General features: G+C 45.2%; 1 protein-coding gene across 3 annotated transcripts in view; it reads left to right on the top strand.

Moving 5' to 3' along the window:
• Positions 1–16,975, top strand: part of CDC42SE1 (CDC42 small effector 1) — a 433,771-nt gene that overhangs the window by 277,453 nt on the left and 139,343 nt on the right. For all 3 annotated transcript variants that reach the window (XM_069649771.1, XM_069649772.1, XM_069649773.1), the window contains one exon: positions 4,656–4,817. In XM_069649771.1, the coding sequence (XP_069505872.1) occupies positions 4,656–4,817 (162 nt within the window). The remainder of the gene's footprint in view (positions 1–4,655; positions 4,818–16,975) is intronic.

Raw genomic sequence — 16,975 nt, 5'->3', positions numbered from 1 at the left:
TTTTCCCCGCCTAACTGTAGCATTGGCAGGCTCGCTCTGGTACCGGTCAGCCACTCAATGTTTATTTGGTATAAACCATTAACATCCAGCATAGTTAAACAATTGAATACAAATTGTAAAAGAAAAAGTACGACAAAAAAGAAAACACATGTTATACATTTTTTTAAAGAAATTTCATAAAATAGTCCTACCACACAATGCCTATCTGCACCCCATAAACTCTTTCACAAAAGACACAAGATCATACATATAAAACCTCATCTATTGAATTCATTATTAAAATCATTGCTTCCGCACAATTACTCACTTTATTCATTACAAAGTATGATTTTAGCCATTTATTTCTTGTTCCGATATTATTCTTACATACCAACAAAAATGCAGATTTCCTGTCAATCCCAGCCCACATGGACATTTCCTGTTCGTCCACAGCCACGGGGCCCTGGAGAGCACCGTAGTCCTATCATAAGGATTATTTCGGTACTCCTGAGAATTCCTTTGTGATAAGATTTCTAACTGTCCTGTCACAGTTCTCCCTTTACAATTTGATGGTTGACCATTTTGGCAAATGCCCCTGCGAGCGCTCCCAGTCCTCTTTCTCGGCGCAACTCACAGCCATGCTCCTCCGTTGCACTTTAGACGCAGCGCGTAAATAGTCTGTCACCTATATCCCATCTTTCTTGCACGGCTATCCCCTCTGTGAGCCATCTGTATTTCCTTCTTAGAGGGCAATTTGTCATTTCCACCAGGGCATTATATACATTAGGATTGGTTATAGCATCTATGTGAATTTTCAGGAAGTACTGAAAGAAACCAATGAGCGCCTGGCATCCCATACTTGAAACCCCCCCAACTCTTAGCGCAGTGCTGCCCCAGCTGTCGCTGGTGAAATCCCAGCAACTTTCCCCAGGAAAACATTCTGTGCCACCTCCAATTTTGTGCAAGTCGCATATCCCCATACCTCACTTCCATATAGTATAGCCATTTTGGTCTTGAGGTTTAGTACTTCTAGACATTTATTAAGTCTTTTCCCCCCATACAGATGATAAAACCTTTGCAGAGCCTTCAGACTTACTTCCAGCTGCTTGTCTGCCTTATTTATATGGGCAGTCCATCTGCCATTGATATGATATGGCATTTATGACGCGCCTTTACACAAGTGTTTCAAGGCGCAACGAGCCAAGGGAGGGGGGACAAAAGGGACGACAGACCACGATCTTACTAGGCCAGGTGTCATTCAGATTGCGCAAGTGCATGGGAAGGGGGAAAGGGAAAAGTGCGTGGGAGAAGGGCGAGGGGAAAGTGCAGTATAAAAATTCCTGCTCAGAGGCAGCAAAAATAAAGCACATGGGTGGACTGTGCTGCCTGCGACTCGGGGAGTCACTCTGGTGAAGTGGTGACACCTCCCTGCACACACAGTGGCGGGTTGCCACTGCAGAAGAGATTTTCCAGTAATGTTGCTGGCAAAGTATAAAAGGTGTGCGTCTTTAAAAAAATAAAAAAAAGAAAGAAATCTGTATTGAAGAAGCCTCTGCTAAGCAACACCGATATAAGATGGTTGACATGGTTTGATTGTACTTTAATGTGGTCTTGTGGGGACGCTTCCATCCAGGGAACGAACAAACGAGCTCGGTTCGAGTCCCAAATATTCCTAAATCATTAATAGAATAAAGGCAGCAGACTATTGTATTAATACTGCCGGTCTTTACCGCCTTGTGAAAAATGTGGGCGGATGCCGTCAGCCCATGCGTACCCCAAATGGTCTGCCCTAAATAAACGTGCCATTTTGGCATGCGATGTGTGGTACATAAATGACCCCCATTTTATTTTGTTTAACATTCGCTCACTATTCATATTTTTTGATAATTGCAAGAGGGTGAAGGTCGAGCTGTACCGGACACAGTTTGAAAAGAATAGGGGCTCCTAAAGCAAGACCTCCTCACAATCGCGGAATGCAGACACAGGAGTCCACAGTCCTAATTCTAATAATGGCCGGGGGATGACTGGCCATTCTGCAGAGACCAGATGCAGCGCACGTGGGTACCGCGTGGAATGTGCAAAGAACGCATGTTCATCTGGTTGCAGGTGAAAAACAAGCATTGGCAATGCCAACAGTTTGGGCTTTTGTGTAGCCACGAGAAAGGGGTTTGTCAGACACTGCCTTATGTGGCATTAACTGCCCATCAATGGTAGCAGCTCAAAATGGTGTGAGTACCTGGGCATATAATAGCAGTGCCTTGCAAATGCCGAATACTTAAACACAAACTTAAAGGAATGGTTTGGTAAACATTTTTTATTGCCCCTATGGGTCAGCCATGTGTTTTTAAGCCTAAGTCGCTCGATTTTAGAAACATTTCCTGTGGACCTTACTTGAGTTTTCGTCCATTAAACGCACGCGAAAACAGGCATCAGGGAGCTGCTATTTTGTGATAATCCTATCATTTCCCCCATCACCCTGGCTGACCTGCTTTTGCAGCACTAAATCATATACCCCGCCCCTCAGCCTGTCATCAGCAGATGCGTACGGCCCATTTCACAACGCCAAAGCACGTCTCGTGTCAACATTCCCTGCGCTTCAGCTAATGACGTGTCGCCATGGAAATGGCGGGACGCCTCTTTCCTCAATAAGTATAAACAGACCGTTTCGCAACACACAGCAGCAGATTTTCGATTCCATTCCTCTCTCTGTGTTACTTTGAGTATTCTGTGACTCGTTTCTGTGATCTGGTCAGCTACCTTCGTTGCTTGTACCCCGTGTGAACAGATACCAGTACCACCGCTATTAATTATTTTAGTTTAACACACAATGGCTACAATAATGCCCTACATGTACGAGCCCGAGTATACCGAGGAGGAACTACTGGAAAGGGAAACACGCGAAAACGATGGGTCTTCGTTGCGGATATCCACTGGATGAGCTGGAAAGTAGAGTCCAACAAGTCTTAGAGGACAAGAGGGGTGATCGATACCGCATCTGCAGCCGGCACTTTTCCTCGAACATGTACGCCACATCTTGGGTAACAAAGAAGAAGAAACAGCGAACGACACGAAAATTGCTCGCAAACGCTATTCCAACTCTATTCGTCCACATTCCGCCACTGGTGAGTCAAGTGTCCGGATTTAGCTTTAGGCCTTGCGGTAGTGTGTAGTTAGCCGAATGGATTAATTGATATTTTAGGTGTTGTGTCCCTTGTAATACTTTCGATATTGATATGAGTGTATAGCTTTTTGAATAATGATATTTATCAATAAATTATTTTTCGATTTTATAACCCCCCAAAGGAAATCTATTTATGGGCACAGGGAACTGTACTATATTGCGCATTTTCAATAGCATTATTCAAGTATTCTGTCGGTTTACATGGCAATTTTTTAATATTTGCATTTCATTATCAAACAATAATTTACCTTTACAACTGCTTGACTATCCACTGAATCTGAAGCAAGAACATTCTACATCCGTGACGTGCCCACAGTTATCAACCACTTCTAGCACGTATCAGGTAATCATACTTGGCTATTCCGCTACAGACTTGTTTTATGCATGTCAAGTAATAGTTTTTATGCATCGTGTGATTATTTTACCAATTGTTTGATTAGTGCTTTCCAATTGATATACACCTTAGTTGTCATCCCCTGGTGTTTGTTTTCAGTTATAATTAGTGTTATCCATACTAATGCAAGTACTGTCTTTCAGGGAGATGCTGAAGCGTCCACCACATTGACAACAGCCCTAGATGTTCTTCAGCAGCACGAGGTATGGATACTGACAGCTCCATCGACTGTGATCATCAGGACTGGAACACTTGTCGTTTGATTGTTCTACACCATGTTTCATTCGTGGTTAGCCATTGATATGTACCTGTGCGGGCGACCCCAAGTGTGTGTTGTGTTTTCAATATTGTAATCCTTACTAATGCAAATACTATGTTTCAGGCAGTTGTTGAAGCGTCAACCCACGCACTTGATGTGGAGCCTGACATTCAAGTAATTCCAGGGGAAGCGGGAGCATGCGGATACGAATCGGCGCAACAACTTTCGGAAGTGCGCACCACATTTACAACAGCCATAGATATTCTTCAGCAGCAAGAGGGAATGGATACTGACAGCTCCATCGAGTGTGATCATATAACGTGATTCCATTTGCTATACTTTCTTCCCTATTAACGCAAGTACTGTGTTTCAGGGAGACGATGGACCTTCCACTACAATCACAAGATCCCATTTAGATGATGCAGATGTAAAGAAATCGGAGAAAAAAGTTGATTAAATCTGATCATATTTAAATATTCCTTGCTTCTTTTAGACAATGCAACATTTGTGGTTATCTCTTTATATGTACCTGTGCCGTCGACCCCAAGTGCGTGTTATGTTTACAATATTGAAAACCATACTAACGCAAGTACTGCGTTTCAGGGAGTTGCTAGTGCCTCCTCTTCAATACAATCATTTGTGGCAGTCCATGCAGAGCCAGAGGTATGGATACTGACCGCTCCATCGAACTAGGTCATCAGAGCTCAAATACTTGTCGTTTGATTGTTCCACACAATGTTTAATTCATGTTTGGCTATTGAGATGTACCCGTGTGTTCGTTCTCACGTGTGTTTTATGCTAACAATATTTTGATACACAGTAATGAAAATACTATGTTTCAGGGAGTCGATGGAGCCTCATTCCGTGCTGTCTATGCGGATACAGAAAATATAGTCGTTGCAGCGCAAGAGGAAGGGGAGACTTGCAGATACGAATTAGAGCAACAGCGTGCAGATGTTGAAGGTCGAGTCAAAAAAGTTGCAAAGAAAAGAAACAAAAATAAGGTTAGTTACAAACAGTTCATAACTTTAGAAATTTTTTTGTGCTGGGGACTTTTTTATGTTTTTTTCCAGTCAATTGTACTATACTTTATCTTGTGTTTAAACTGAACATCCCTTTTCCAATCTGTCCTCTAGTTACCCGTGAGTGTCCGAACTATACATACACAGACAGTGAAGCGAATGAGAGATGTTGCTTGCCAGACCATTTACACTATGGAGGAACTATTAATTCAGACGCCACGTGTTGAGACTCGAGATGCTCATGTCCAATGGCCAGAACATGAAATGAATGTGTCCGGAGAATCCAGCAAAGATGTTTTGGACCATTGCTACAGTGCGACCGCACCACCACAACAACATGATACTGGATGTATTGAAGATAGCTCTGAAGTAGTCGCAGATCAATTCACACAATCTACACCCGCCAAAAAATTGCCACCAAAAAAGCTGTCGACATTGTTGTGTTCTCCCATCAATGTTGAAGTAGCAGATGTTGAAATGACAGAGAATGAACCAGCAGCAGCATTCACCGACGCATCAGAACTTGATAGCAGCAATATTTCTTTCAAATGTGGTGATATGTCCTCAACGTCACAGGCCGAAACGACTTTGATGCAGGATGACAGCCTAATGAAAGAGGGCAAATACATAGTATTCGACAGTTGTTTTATGAATATTATAAGTATGCTGAAATGTGGGCATTCAGTTAGAGGGAAAGTATGTGGGAAGCCATTGATTCATGTGACTCGTCAAAAACAAGGCAGTAACGTCAAAATACATGCCGCCTGTAGATCTGCCTCAATTTTTAGTGGGTCCAGTTTTAGAAAGTTAGAGTCTTTCTTTCAGTTTGTGGGACACCATTTCATTTCAAAAACGCAGTACTACAAATACCAACATGATTATCTGTTTCCGGCCATTAGTGATGCTTGGAAAATTGAACAATTGTCTCTAGCAAGTACATTCGAAGGCAAACGATTCAGGCTAGCCGGCGATGGACAGTGCGACAGCCCTGGATTTTCTGCCAAGTACTGCACCTACCACTTTCAGTACATGGATAGTAAGAAAATTGTGAGTTCGGTGGTTGTGCAGGTAACACAATGTACATCCTCAGTGGCCATGGAGAAACTAGGATTTATAAAATCAGTGGAATATCTACAATCGAGGGGAATGCACATCGACCTCATAGCCACGGACAGACACGTTTCAATTGCCAAGACAATGAGAGAGCAGTTCCCACTTATTAAACATCAATTTGACGTATGGCATCTTGGTAAATCAATCAATAAGAAAATCTCGGCTGCAGGGAAAAAAAAGGTTTGGAAAGTATTTCAGAGTGATCCCAGTCTATCAGCAACCATCTTTGGTGGAGCTCCAAAACTTGTGAAGGGTCAGTGGAAATACTACTTGAAAAATGGCGGTCACTGATGCACCACTGTACCAACGTGCACCGCTGGTCAGAAAACCTACATTTCCACCAATGTGAACATGGCCCTTTGTCCCCAGTGGAGGCACGGAAGAAGAAGTGGCTGAATTCATCTTCACCGACACACAAAGCCATTGAGAAGATTGTTTTCGATAAAACTCTATCAAGAGATTTGAGGGGACTGACAGAATTCTGTCACACAGGAGGTTTGGAGGTGTTCCACAATATGTGCCTAAAGTACAGGCCAAAGCGCTTGCATTTCAGCATACAGGGCATGAGGCATAGGACTCTACTTGCCGTCTTGGCCCAAAATGAGAATCTCGGCCGTGAACAATCTAGGACTACGGGTAATGTAAGGACACCTCGCTACACTAGGGCCTTTTCAAAAAGAAGTAAGCAATGGGTGATCAAACCAGTCTATGAGGAAGTGGAGTTCGACTTTGTCAAAAGCCTTATTGTTGCTGTATTAGAGAAGCACAGATATGGAATTCTGAACGTTTCTGTGCAGAGCACTGATCCATTGCCACCCAACATTGCCACTGTGCCATGTCCACCCAAAGGAGAGCTGGCTGTGAAGTACAAATCCCGGTTTAAATAATTGTAATACGATTGTCTTTTTGTAAATAAATGTTATTGTACAGTGTACATACAAAGTACGCTAACCCTAACCCCTACCTTCACCATCCTGGGTGGCGAACAACCTGGGTGTCATCTTTGAATTCTCGCTCTATTCACCTCATATTGCTGGCCTTGTCTATATGTGTATGTATATATTTTTGTTGATGTAACTAATTTTCGCAATCTCATGTAAATGCTGCGCACTGTTAACCGAGGGGAGGCTTGCGTATTGCAAATAATAAAACAAACAAACAATGAATCTCACTTTCAACTCAGCTCCTCGGGTACTTTATACTTTCCCTGACCTTCCCCAAAAAATTAAAAGTCTCAATAGTTATGGTTCTTTGGGGCTTCAAAGCTCGCAGACAACGAGGACAAAATTGGGGGCCTTAGAACGCGCAAAGCGAGCCGTTGCAGATGGGAGAGAAGCCATTTCGCATTTGCACATTGAGGCGCAGTACATAGATGGATTTGAAACTTCAAGTTCTCACAGATGGCTTTACTACGGGATGTTGCAAGGAAAGAATGTATGCTCATTTCTAGTGAAGGTCAGCGGCTTTGATTTTCAGCTTGCGGCCTGAAGAGGCCCACAACTCGCACTGGCAGTATAAGGTTCTATTGTTTTTTGACCTTGAGAGACAGGGACCATGCCGAAAGAACTTCATTTGAAGGGGGGGTGCAATAACGTAAGAGACGATAAGGCAGAAAATTCTGAAACTAGACCGAGTTGCATGTCTGTTCAGTATACGAAAAATCGTCAAGAGCCCCGTGGGATTTACGGACGGCATTACGCAGAGACACAATGGAAATTGCAAATATAATGTAAGTAACTCTTTAGATGCTTTTATACCGGAATGAAGAATTAATGAATGGATGCATGAATAAATGAATGAATGAAGAGCTAGGAAAACTTTTGTGGGATCGTCCTTGTAGCGGGCACATGGGCATGCAGGTCCACATTCCACACGCATGTAGACAAACAGTCGTTTCTCATTGTGTGCTAACCTCGATTTATTTTGTTACTTTTCGCATTGATTTTAGAGCCGAACATACTCCATTGCACTATCCTTGAAAGCAAATAGTTTCAGCTCGGCCGTAATAAATAAAATTAATAATATTAATAAAGATCGGCTGGCGAGACTAATTATAATTTTTATGTTTTCAAAACCGATATATCCTTCCCTACTGCCACCAGTTTCAGACCCCGGCAGACGGCTTCAACCGCCAGCTGTTGCTTCTTGTCAACAACTGCACCACTTTGACAAACTTATGGGACGATCGCCAAGGGCCCATATGCCCTTACGCGGTACTAGCGGCTAGAAGCAACATATCAACCGTTTACGCTGGCCTAGTGCCTACTTGATGGAACAGCCTTGCGGTTCACCGTGCGACCAAAGTGCTTCTTTTAACGAAAACCAACACCCTGTGTACCATAAAGGAACAGCGCGTGACTCACGATAAAACGGAACAGTTTTTGCGGATCGAGATAAAAGAAAATAAATGGCATTCCGAGTTCATATGTCAATTGCTGAATATTCTATAAACATTTAATGTCAAATAAATGTACTTTACCAAATGTACCATGTTGCTGTTTGATTTTAAAGTACAGTTTCATATTCCGAATTGTGGCACGCTGTGGTGTGAGTTGATCTGTGTTGGTTTCCGGGTGCTGTGTGAAATCGCATAGAAGACGACTGGGCGCGTTTGCCTATGCAGCACAGAAACGTCACGGAGAGAGGCGGGGAATATGAATGTTTTGATAATGTCAGGCTTAGGGGCCGGGGTGTTAGGGAGAATTCTCTGTTTAGGCTGAATTTCCTAACCTAGTGAGTCCCCCAGCAGCTTTGCTGGATTTCTGGAGTTTGTTTTTTCCATCCTGCCAAGAGTGAGACTCTTTTCCTCCCACTCTTGGACATGAATGTGTGTAATTCCTTTGAATATCTATGTGTTCTATGGGCTATGGGGTCTTTTACTCCATAGGGTCTCATATGTTTTTCTAGGTGTGTTACACCGCACCCTACGTGCCGTAACACTGGGGCGTCCTAGTGGACCTCCACCATAGACTCCATACCCCGGGACTGACTACTGTCTCCCCGGGCATGTAAAGTCACCATTGGCTTTACTAGACCTAAATTTACTAACAGAACTAGTACAAACCATCTTATTGTGGACGTACTAGTAGGGGTAATTCGATTACTCCTGGATCTGCTACTCGAGGGGGCACTGTCCCGTCCCCCCTCGTCGAGTTTTGGCTGGTGGCAGTGGAAACTACTTGTTATGTTCGACCCCGAACATAACCCTATGGGATTCGTCCCATTGTTGGAGGTTGATACTTTTCCTTGTTAATCTCTAACGTACCCCCGGTCTACTTATCGTAAATAAGTTTATCGGATGGTATTTTCTGCCAGAACTCGGTTTTTAAAATGGCGTCTGTGTTTCGTCTCTGTGACTCCTAAACCAAAGGTTGAGCCTTTGTTCCACTTTTGGCGGGCTCTGTACAGAGACCCTCCAAAGTGGTGCCATTCTGTCTGGGTTACCACAGGGGTGTGGGAGGGGGTTTAGGCACCCTGGACCGAGTTGCCTTGCCAACTCCGGTCGCACTCTGGAGTGATTGGCCCAAGTGGTGAGCCTCCCCGCTCACCACTTAGCATGTGTGGATTGACAGCTAGGCTGAATGAATGGGGGTTTCTGCATAAAAGCAGGGCTTTTGGGACTGGATCTTCAGAAGTCGCCACAGGACCTAAGAATCCGACGAGGGTAACGCTGAGCCGACCTGCACGACGACACCTCGGGTGGAGCCCTGCGGAACCGACTCACCACTTCCCGACGACAGAGATCATCTCCCTGCCGGAGAGTCTCTTCCCCTGACTGGTGGGAACAACCAGTCCCCTTTGCTTTTTTCTTCGCCTCAGGACGCAGTGGTCGAATTGCCCGTGCAGAGCACCTCGGCAACCGGATAGCCACTACCCCTGCACCGCGACCAAAAGGTGGTGCCTTGTGACGGAGCACTCCGCGGCTGGTCTCTTCCCTGGTGGTGCACTGGACTTCACTTTTCTTCGACGACGAGATCATCTCTACTCTTGGCAAAGACCCGACGTGCATCCACCACCGGGAACAACTGCCCCCGCCGGAGCTGTCCCTCCACAAACAAGGTACCGTGTCCGCCTGGCTTCCCTTTCGATCGGTTCGAGTGAGGTGTCTTAATCCTCTCCTTTCCGTTGGGTCGCCTCCAAGCTTTCTCACGTATTGTTCTGAACTGGTTCAATCTGCCGATAACAATTTGCTACAAAGACTCGAACGCCTTTCCTCTAGAGACTTTTGGGACATATCGCCTTGCCTCTCTCCGAGTGGGCCTGGCCTCTGAACTTTATGATCTATTGTGATTCTTGCCTTCTTGCCTTGCATTTTTCCCGTGAAGTATTGAACTGTGTCGCTTTCGTAACCTGCCTATTTTTCTCTCCCGTTCTAACTAATATTAGAGTGCCATCTAGGTTGAGGCATACACCTCTGTCTGTAAATAAGTGGTGCCGGTAAAACCTAGACTTGTCGAAATATTGCTAGGGGATTGATCGTTTCTCCTTCGTAGAGTAATTGTGTTTGATTTGTTTGCCGTGATAGTGCCATAGTGTTTTTGATAGATGTTTCGTTATAAATAAATACCTTAATAGCTTTACACTGAAGCCTTGTTGCGTGTTTGCTTGTCTTACTGTGAAGAATCGTCCTATATTGTATACTCCACATACTGCTTAAGCTCTTCTTGAGAGAAGTCTGACTGCTCAGCCACAGCTACCAACAGTGAATCTGTGTGGTGCAGACTGCTACCAAGTGGGTTTACTGCCAAACACCTGTAGTCCTAAATCTGGGTCCCAGAGGGAACTGCACAGATTTCCGCCTAACAGGGGGATATGATTTAGTGCCGCAAAAGCAGGTCAGCCAGGGCGATGCGGCAAGTGATAAGATTATCACAAAATGGCGGCGCCCTACTGCCTGTTTTCGCGTGTGTTTAATGGACGAAAACTCGGGTAAGGTCGATAGGAAACTTTTCTAAAATCGAGTGACTTAGGCTTAAAAACACATGGCTGACCCGTAGGGGCAATAAAAAATGTTTACCGAGCCATTACTTTAAACTGTTGGCTTTGCCAGTGCTTGTTTTTAACAGGACTTCAATGAAGGAAACGCAAAGTGCTTATAAATCGAGTGGCTGTAGGTCGACCCGATTAAGACTTTTTTTTTTCCTTTTACACCAGTAGTGCGTTTACAGCTCCAATTAAGCCATTAACTCTCTGAGGACTGCTTTTGAAAAACCATGGCAGCCACTTTGAGCACAAAGTTTGATGGTAAAGCCTGGTAAAGCTAGCTCAACGAAATTCCAGAAGGGGGTGTTTTGGGCGTGGAGAGGCAGGAAGTGGGTGCGAATGGCCATAGGGATTAGCATGGCTATGGGCAGTCAATGAGGCGGGGTGAGGGGGAATAACCGAACACATACACGCTTTGTGTCCATCCTCATGTCATTTCTCCCTAGCTGTACTCTAATGCAATATTTTTTTTATTGGGTGATGACTGGTTACCTTCTACAGCAATATTGAGCAGCAAAACTGGCTGCAAGCAGTGCTTGGAAAGTGTGCTGTCCATCATAGAGCAGCACCTCTGGCAAGCGCACACATCATTAGCTACGTTGCTGGATGATGCATCCACAAGAGTCCCAGATGCACTGTGACCATTGGTTGCAAACAAGGCTGCATACCTGGTGGCACAGCAGATCACCCTTCTTCACCCTCAGCCCACCATCTACACACTCCGTTTAAAGCCCCTTAGGCAGTGAAAGAAGTGTACCAAAAAGTAGTGGAACTGTGACTGCGAGGGTGGGGGGGGGCAGAGTAGGAAGGGAATAACGTGCAACACATTTTTCCAGGGTTGCAGTCATGCTAGTAGACCGCCAATTGAGTTGATTTCAGTTTAGCTGTAATGGATATGGTGGTGAAATGGCGAAGTGTGCTTTAACTTCACAAACAGTTCCAGGATGGTAGGACTGTCAAGCGCCTGCTTCATGGGATTATTCACCAGGCCATGTTCCAAGTGTTAAAGTGCACCACTCATGCCCACGTGCTTTAGTGTGTGAAAGACAATGCTGCTTTGGTTAGTAATCGGGAAAAGCACAGCCTGCATTGGTGAACATGTCGCCTGGAATGCTCCTGTCCATTTGTGATGGAATCTTGCCCAGTGGTTTGTAAGAAATTGTGAGATAACAAATAGGCCTTTTGCTGCACCATGGTTGTGCTTTTTGTCAGAGGTAACCATGAAAGCTAAATTAATATTAACCCATTAATTTGGCATCTGTCGTGTTTGTCAACTATCATCTTGCAACAAAACATTACCGTGTGGTGGCAAAAAGGCCCTTTTTTAGAGCATGTTAAGACATTTCAAGTGAAAGGTTGTACTGCCTGAGGTAAAGGCTGACTGTCCAAACAAAGACCCTTCTACTACAGTCAACAAATAAAAATGGTGAAGGGGAGTGAGAGCTTGGCACTTGCTCCAACATTAAAAGTCTGGTTGGGCATATAATCCAGTGAGGTCTGTGGGCTACCATGGCAAGTTCTTGTGTGCTCAGACATCCTCAACCATGACTGGAGCAGGGAATATTCTACCAACCATGTGCACATATTGACAACCTTTAGGTAAGCAGGCATTTAATTTTCTGCAGATTCTTCAAGTAATCTCACTTTGTGTTCCTTGGTGAGTTATGAATTCTGGTTCACCCATTTCAAATCAACCACATAATAGAGCAAAATGCTCCGATTCCTCCTCCTAGTTTTTAATTAATCCAGAAACAATAACAATGTGTTATTTTGTTTTTGAAAATGTGTCCCACCCACACACCAGAGGCGTCCTATTAAAGCCTGAGCTACCTGTGATTGCTCCTGGACTTACTCAAGCCTTAGGAGTGAGGGCCATAAGACCGCCAATTAAGAAGAGAGAAGAGTGCCTAGGAACTGTGAGGTGTTATGTAGATGTAATGAAGATTATTGTTAGTAATTCAAGTATTTTGCCATGGTGTCGGTTCCTCTTTGCTGATCTTACTTAATAGGAACGCCACAAGATGTGTCAAAATGACATGACAAATGTCTTAGGATTTGCCTCGGGAGCCACCATCCCAAAGTTCAGGACTCAGCGGTTAATGGTATACAAGAGTACGAGGAGTGGCCCATCTGACTGCCCAAAAGAACTGCTTGAAACTCTGTTGAGGAAGCAAAGATTCACCTGGTCTGTTTCCTCTGGATTCTGTAAGAAAACATTATTTTTTGTCTAAGCAGACAAAAGAAGTAGTGTACATTGTTAGGGAGAATTCTCATTTCTGTACCAATTCCATTCAACCTTAGCTCTTTTGCTGGACTTTAGGACTTTACATTTTCAACCTGAAGTGATTGAGATCTTTTTCTCACTCTCTCATGTATTTTGATCTCATTTGGATTCTGGATTTCCTTTGCTTTTGGAGTCTGACGAACTCCATAGGCATCTACTTTTTATATGGTGACGCACAGCACCCTCCATGCAATGTCACAGAGGAATCCTTTGGATTTCTCAGAAGGGTTAAATACCATCTCTTGGGTGAACTACTGTTCCCAAGAGCAGTGACGTGAAATTGGCTTTACTTACTTTTTCCTATGTAGGTCCAGCACACCCCATCTTATGTGGAGTGCTGGGGGGTTACTTAGTAGACACTTTTCCTACTTACGCATGTAACATTTTTTGTGTTAGCCTCACTACTTTCAATGGCTGGTGGCAGTGGTTTAATTTCCTACCTTTGTGCTTTTCTACCACAGGTTGAATCCCCAGCTGCGGTATAGCACCCATGGGTGCCCATTGTGTCAAAATGGCCCTGGCCTTCTTTTTTCACCATTTCGTATTGGTGAGGTCTTTCTTGGGTTTTACTCTGCGTGCCAAACCAGGTTTAACCCTTTTGTTAATTTTACCTTTGGCAGGCTTCAGTGCTGAAACCCGCCTCTGGCTCCAGTGTGTCTGACAGGGCAGGAAGCGAGGGAGGTGCCCAAAACTTCCGGTCCTCAGTTTTCTTGGTTACCTGAATGCACCCAGTGCTGATTGGCTGGCTGTCCTTCCAGGACAGCCACCCTGCTGTGTGAGAGACAGCCAGGCTGTGCATGAATGGGAGAAACCTACATAAAAGGTGAGGTTTCTTGGACTGAAGGCAGAGTCGACCACTGGACTAAATATCAGATGAAGGAATCGTGAAGAGAAGCTTGCTTTATCCTCCTGGACCGTTGAACTGCCCGGTGAAGCCCTGCTGCTGTGCTGAAACTGCTTTTCTGAATCGACTAGAGAAGCTCCGGAAAGGACAACTTCTTCCCTTGGGTTGGTGGGATCAACTAACCCCAACGCTAACTTTGCTGGAAGACCTTACCCAACTCGCTGTACTACTTTGCTGCTGCTGGAACCGAGTGCCAGGGATCGAGAAATCCATAGTCGAGCGCATCGTCTTTAAGCTGGACTGAAGCGCCAGGAAGATCCTGAGGACCCTCCCAAAGCAGGACGAGCCAAGCTCGAGTCACCTCACCAGAGTGCTCTACTCACGGAGTGTAGGAAACCCATCAAGTGTCCAACATCCGCTGTGGTGCCATTTGCCGGTAGCTGAAACTACGAAGTGCCGCTGAACTGAAAAGCGCCCGTAGCCGCAGACGACCTTCGTACTGCAGTGCAGGAGTCCTCCAGACATCCTCCCTCTTGTCTCCACGACTGAGGCCCAGGAACCCAGGATCTGCAAGACTGCAACCAGAACAGAAGTCAGCTGGATCCTCGTCTTCAAACCCAAGGTACTGTGCTGACTCTGGGGTACTTACCTTTTTTGTCTGTAGCTTGCATTATCTCTTTTGAGACTTGCAGTAGCTGCTTTTTTCAGAGTTGATCTCAGCTCTGACTTTCACAAGCCTAACAGGTTGTGGCCCAACAGTGATTTCCTACAAACTCTCTTAACTTTGTGCAAGACTTTTGTGTGATCTAAGAAGTGCCTCAGCTCTATAGGCATTGTTCAAAATGACTTTGGCTGTCCGGGCTCCCTGCAGACTCGTCTAACCCATTGACTTTGATTCTAACTGCCCCTCATAGGTAGTACATTGGTTTAGCTAAGTATCGCTGGGAAAGATCCTATCTAGGCTTCATTGGGAGATTGAAAAGTGCTCACCTGCTCTGAGAACCTGTAAACCTTTTTCCTTCCTTAACTTTTTCCTTTTCCACAACCTCAGAATTTTACCAAGTGCAAAAGGTGATATATAAATGCCAATAGTGTCCTAGTAATTGAAGTCACCTCAGGCTGTAGGAAGTGTGTATCAAGCATCTCTAACCAGTATCTACTTGCTTATCTTGATGCTGAGAAATGAAGTGTATTTTGATTGTTGCATATTGCCCTTTTTAAAGGATTGGCAATGGGCAATAGGTGCTTTAAACACCCAGGCGTGCATTGCACAGTGACACAGTACAGAATCTGCCCGAGGTGACATTTTGGTGGCTAACATTGGAAGTGTAGGGTTGGTGGCAGATCATGTAAGGCTGCTGGTGACCGCATGGCATCTGAGCTGCTAAGTGGAGTTGACAATCACAGCAGCTGGCCGGTGGATTGGGGAGTCCTTTGGATGTGACGGAGCGCTGATGAGTGGAAGTGCCCTAGCAACCCAGAACGCTCCGAAAAGGGACAGTGAACCAGGGAGATGGGGGGGTGCAGAGTACCATAAACTGGTGGCCCAGTGGCTTGCTGAGGGTTTGGAGGGTGACAGGCTTGCGGGGCTGAAAGAGAAAGGAGCAGTGAAGGCTGCACTTGCTGGTTTCAGATTGAACGTCCCTCCCACCCGGAGCCAAATGGTGTGGAGGGCTCATTGCTTAAGAGCTGAATGAGGGCACAGTAGGGTGCCCGCCCTCGCGTGGACCTTGTAGGGTAAGAAAGACCACTGAGTGGAAAGAAGGTGGTTGCTGCTATTTCCCCGAGTATTAATCTGCTTTGATGCCATGGGGTGTTCCAGGGAGGGCTGTGTGACTTGGACCTGGCTGGAACATGGAGTGCAGAGCATCGCCCACTTACCTGGCAGCGGAGGTTGACCCAGGAGAAATATAAGATGTCAAATAAGCCCTCTCCAGTGGAGACCTGCGAGGAGGATGGATACACATTCTGAAATATATGTTCCTGCTGGCGATGGGGTTGAGGGGCCAAGGAGCATGAAGTAAAAATGCCCCTTGTGTACTTTGAGATTATAGTTCTTAACAGCCCAACATATGCTGAAATATCGTTGTTTAAGGCTTTGGTTAAATTGGATTGCTCTCTATACTGTTACATAGGCTGCTTTTCCGCTGAACTAGGGGGGGGGGGCGGTGGGAGAGGCGGCTTGGCTTCCTTACGTTGCTACGTGATCTCTGTGCCTCTCCTTGTGGAGGTTCATAGGACTTTAGTTGAAGTGTGTGAAGTTGTGTGAGTATTGTAAGGGTGATTACTTTTTCATAAAGTTGGGGGAGGAAAAAGTTTCAACATTTGCTATGGGTTATGACCAGTGATTAATGAATGCCTAAGGCAGCGAGAGGTGGTAATATGACCTGCATCCCATTAGCCGCCATCATTTCAATGATGGCGGCTAGTGTGAGTGGAATATACATAAGTATCTTTATTTTGGAAGGGTTAAATTTCCCTGCGTTAGAGATTTTGTCTCAAGGGAATCCAGGCTCAGTTACTCCTCTGCTCTGCCTCTACTGGGAACCAAAAGGGGAGAGGAATTATATGGGTGACCTAATGACACTCGCATTGGGCTTCAGATAACCAAAAGAATGACGGGTTGATGTTACTGCTTGATCAATCTCTGTGTACCTCAATGCCACCAGCGAAAGAGGTAGGGGAGGTCGAGATGTGGGTGATGGGAGGTAGCGTTATAGGGTATGACTGGGGAGATGTTTCTCATTCCCCCATGTCTCTACCCACCCTGTCTGGCCCTGTCCGGGCCTGGGAGGGCTGTGAGGACCCTGCGCTGCAACCTCTATTCGGACCACCATCTTGCTGCGCCGACAGTACGGAATCCACTGGTAAGCATGCAACCTCCTGTACTTGGCCTGCTTCATCCGCTCACTGCCA

This window comes from Ambystoma mexicanum, chromosome 1p (assembly GCF_040938575.1).
Source record: "Ambystoma mexicanum isolate Mex_15411 chromosome 1p, UKY_AmexF1_1, whole genome shotgun sequence".
Lineage (NCBI taxonomy): Eukaryota > Metazoa > Chordata > Amphibia > Caudata > Ambystomatidae > Ambystoma > Ambystoma mexicanum.
The sequence above is the reverse complement of the archived record's forward strand: the minus strand, read 5'-3'. Positions and strand labels throughout refer to the sequence as shown.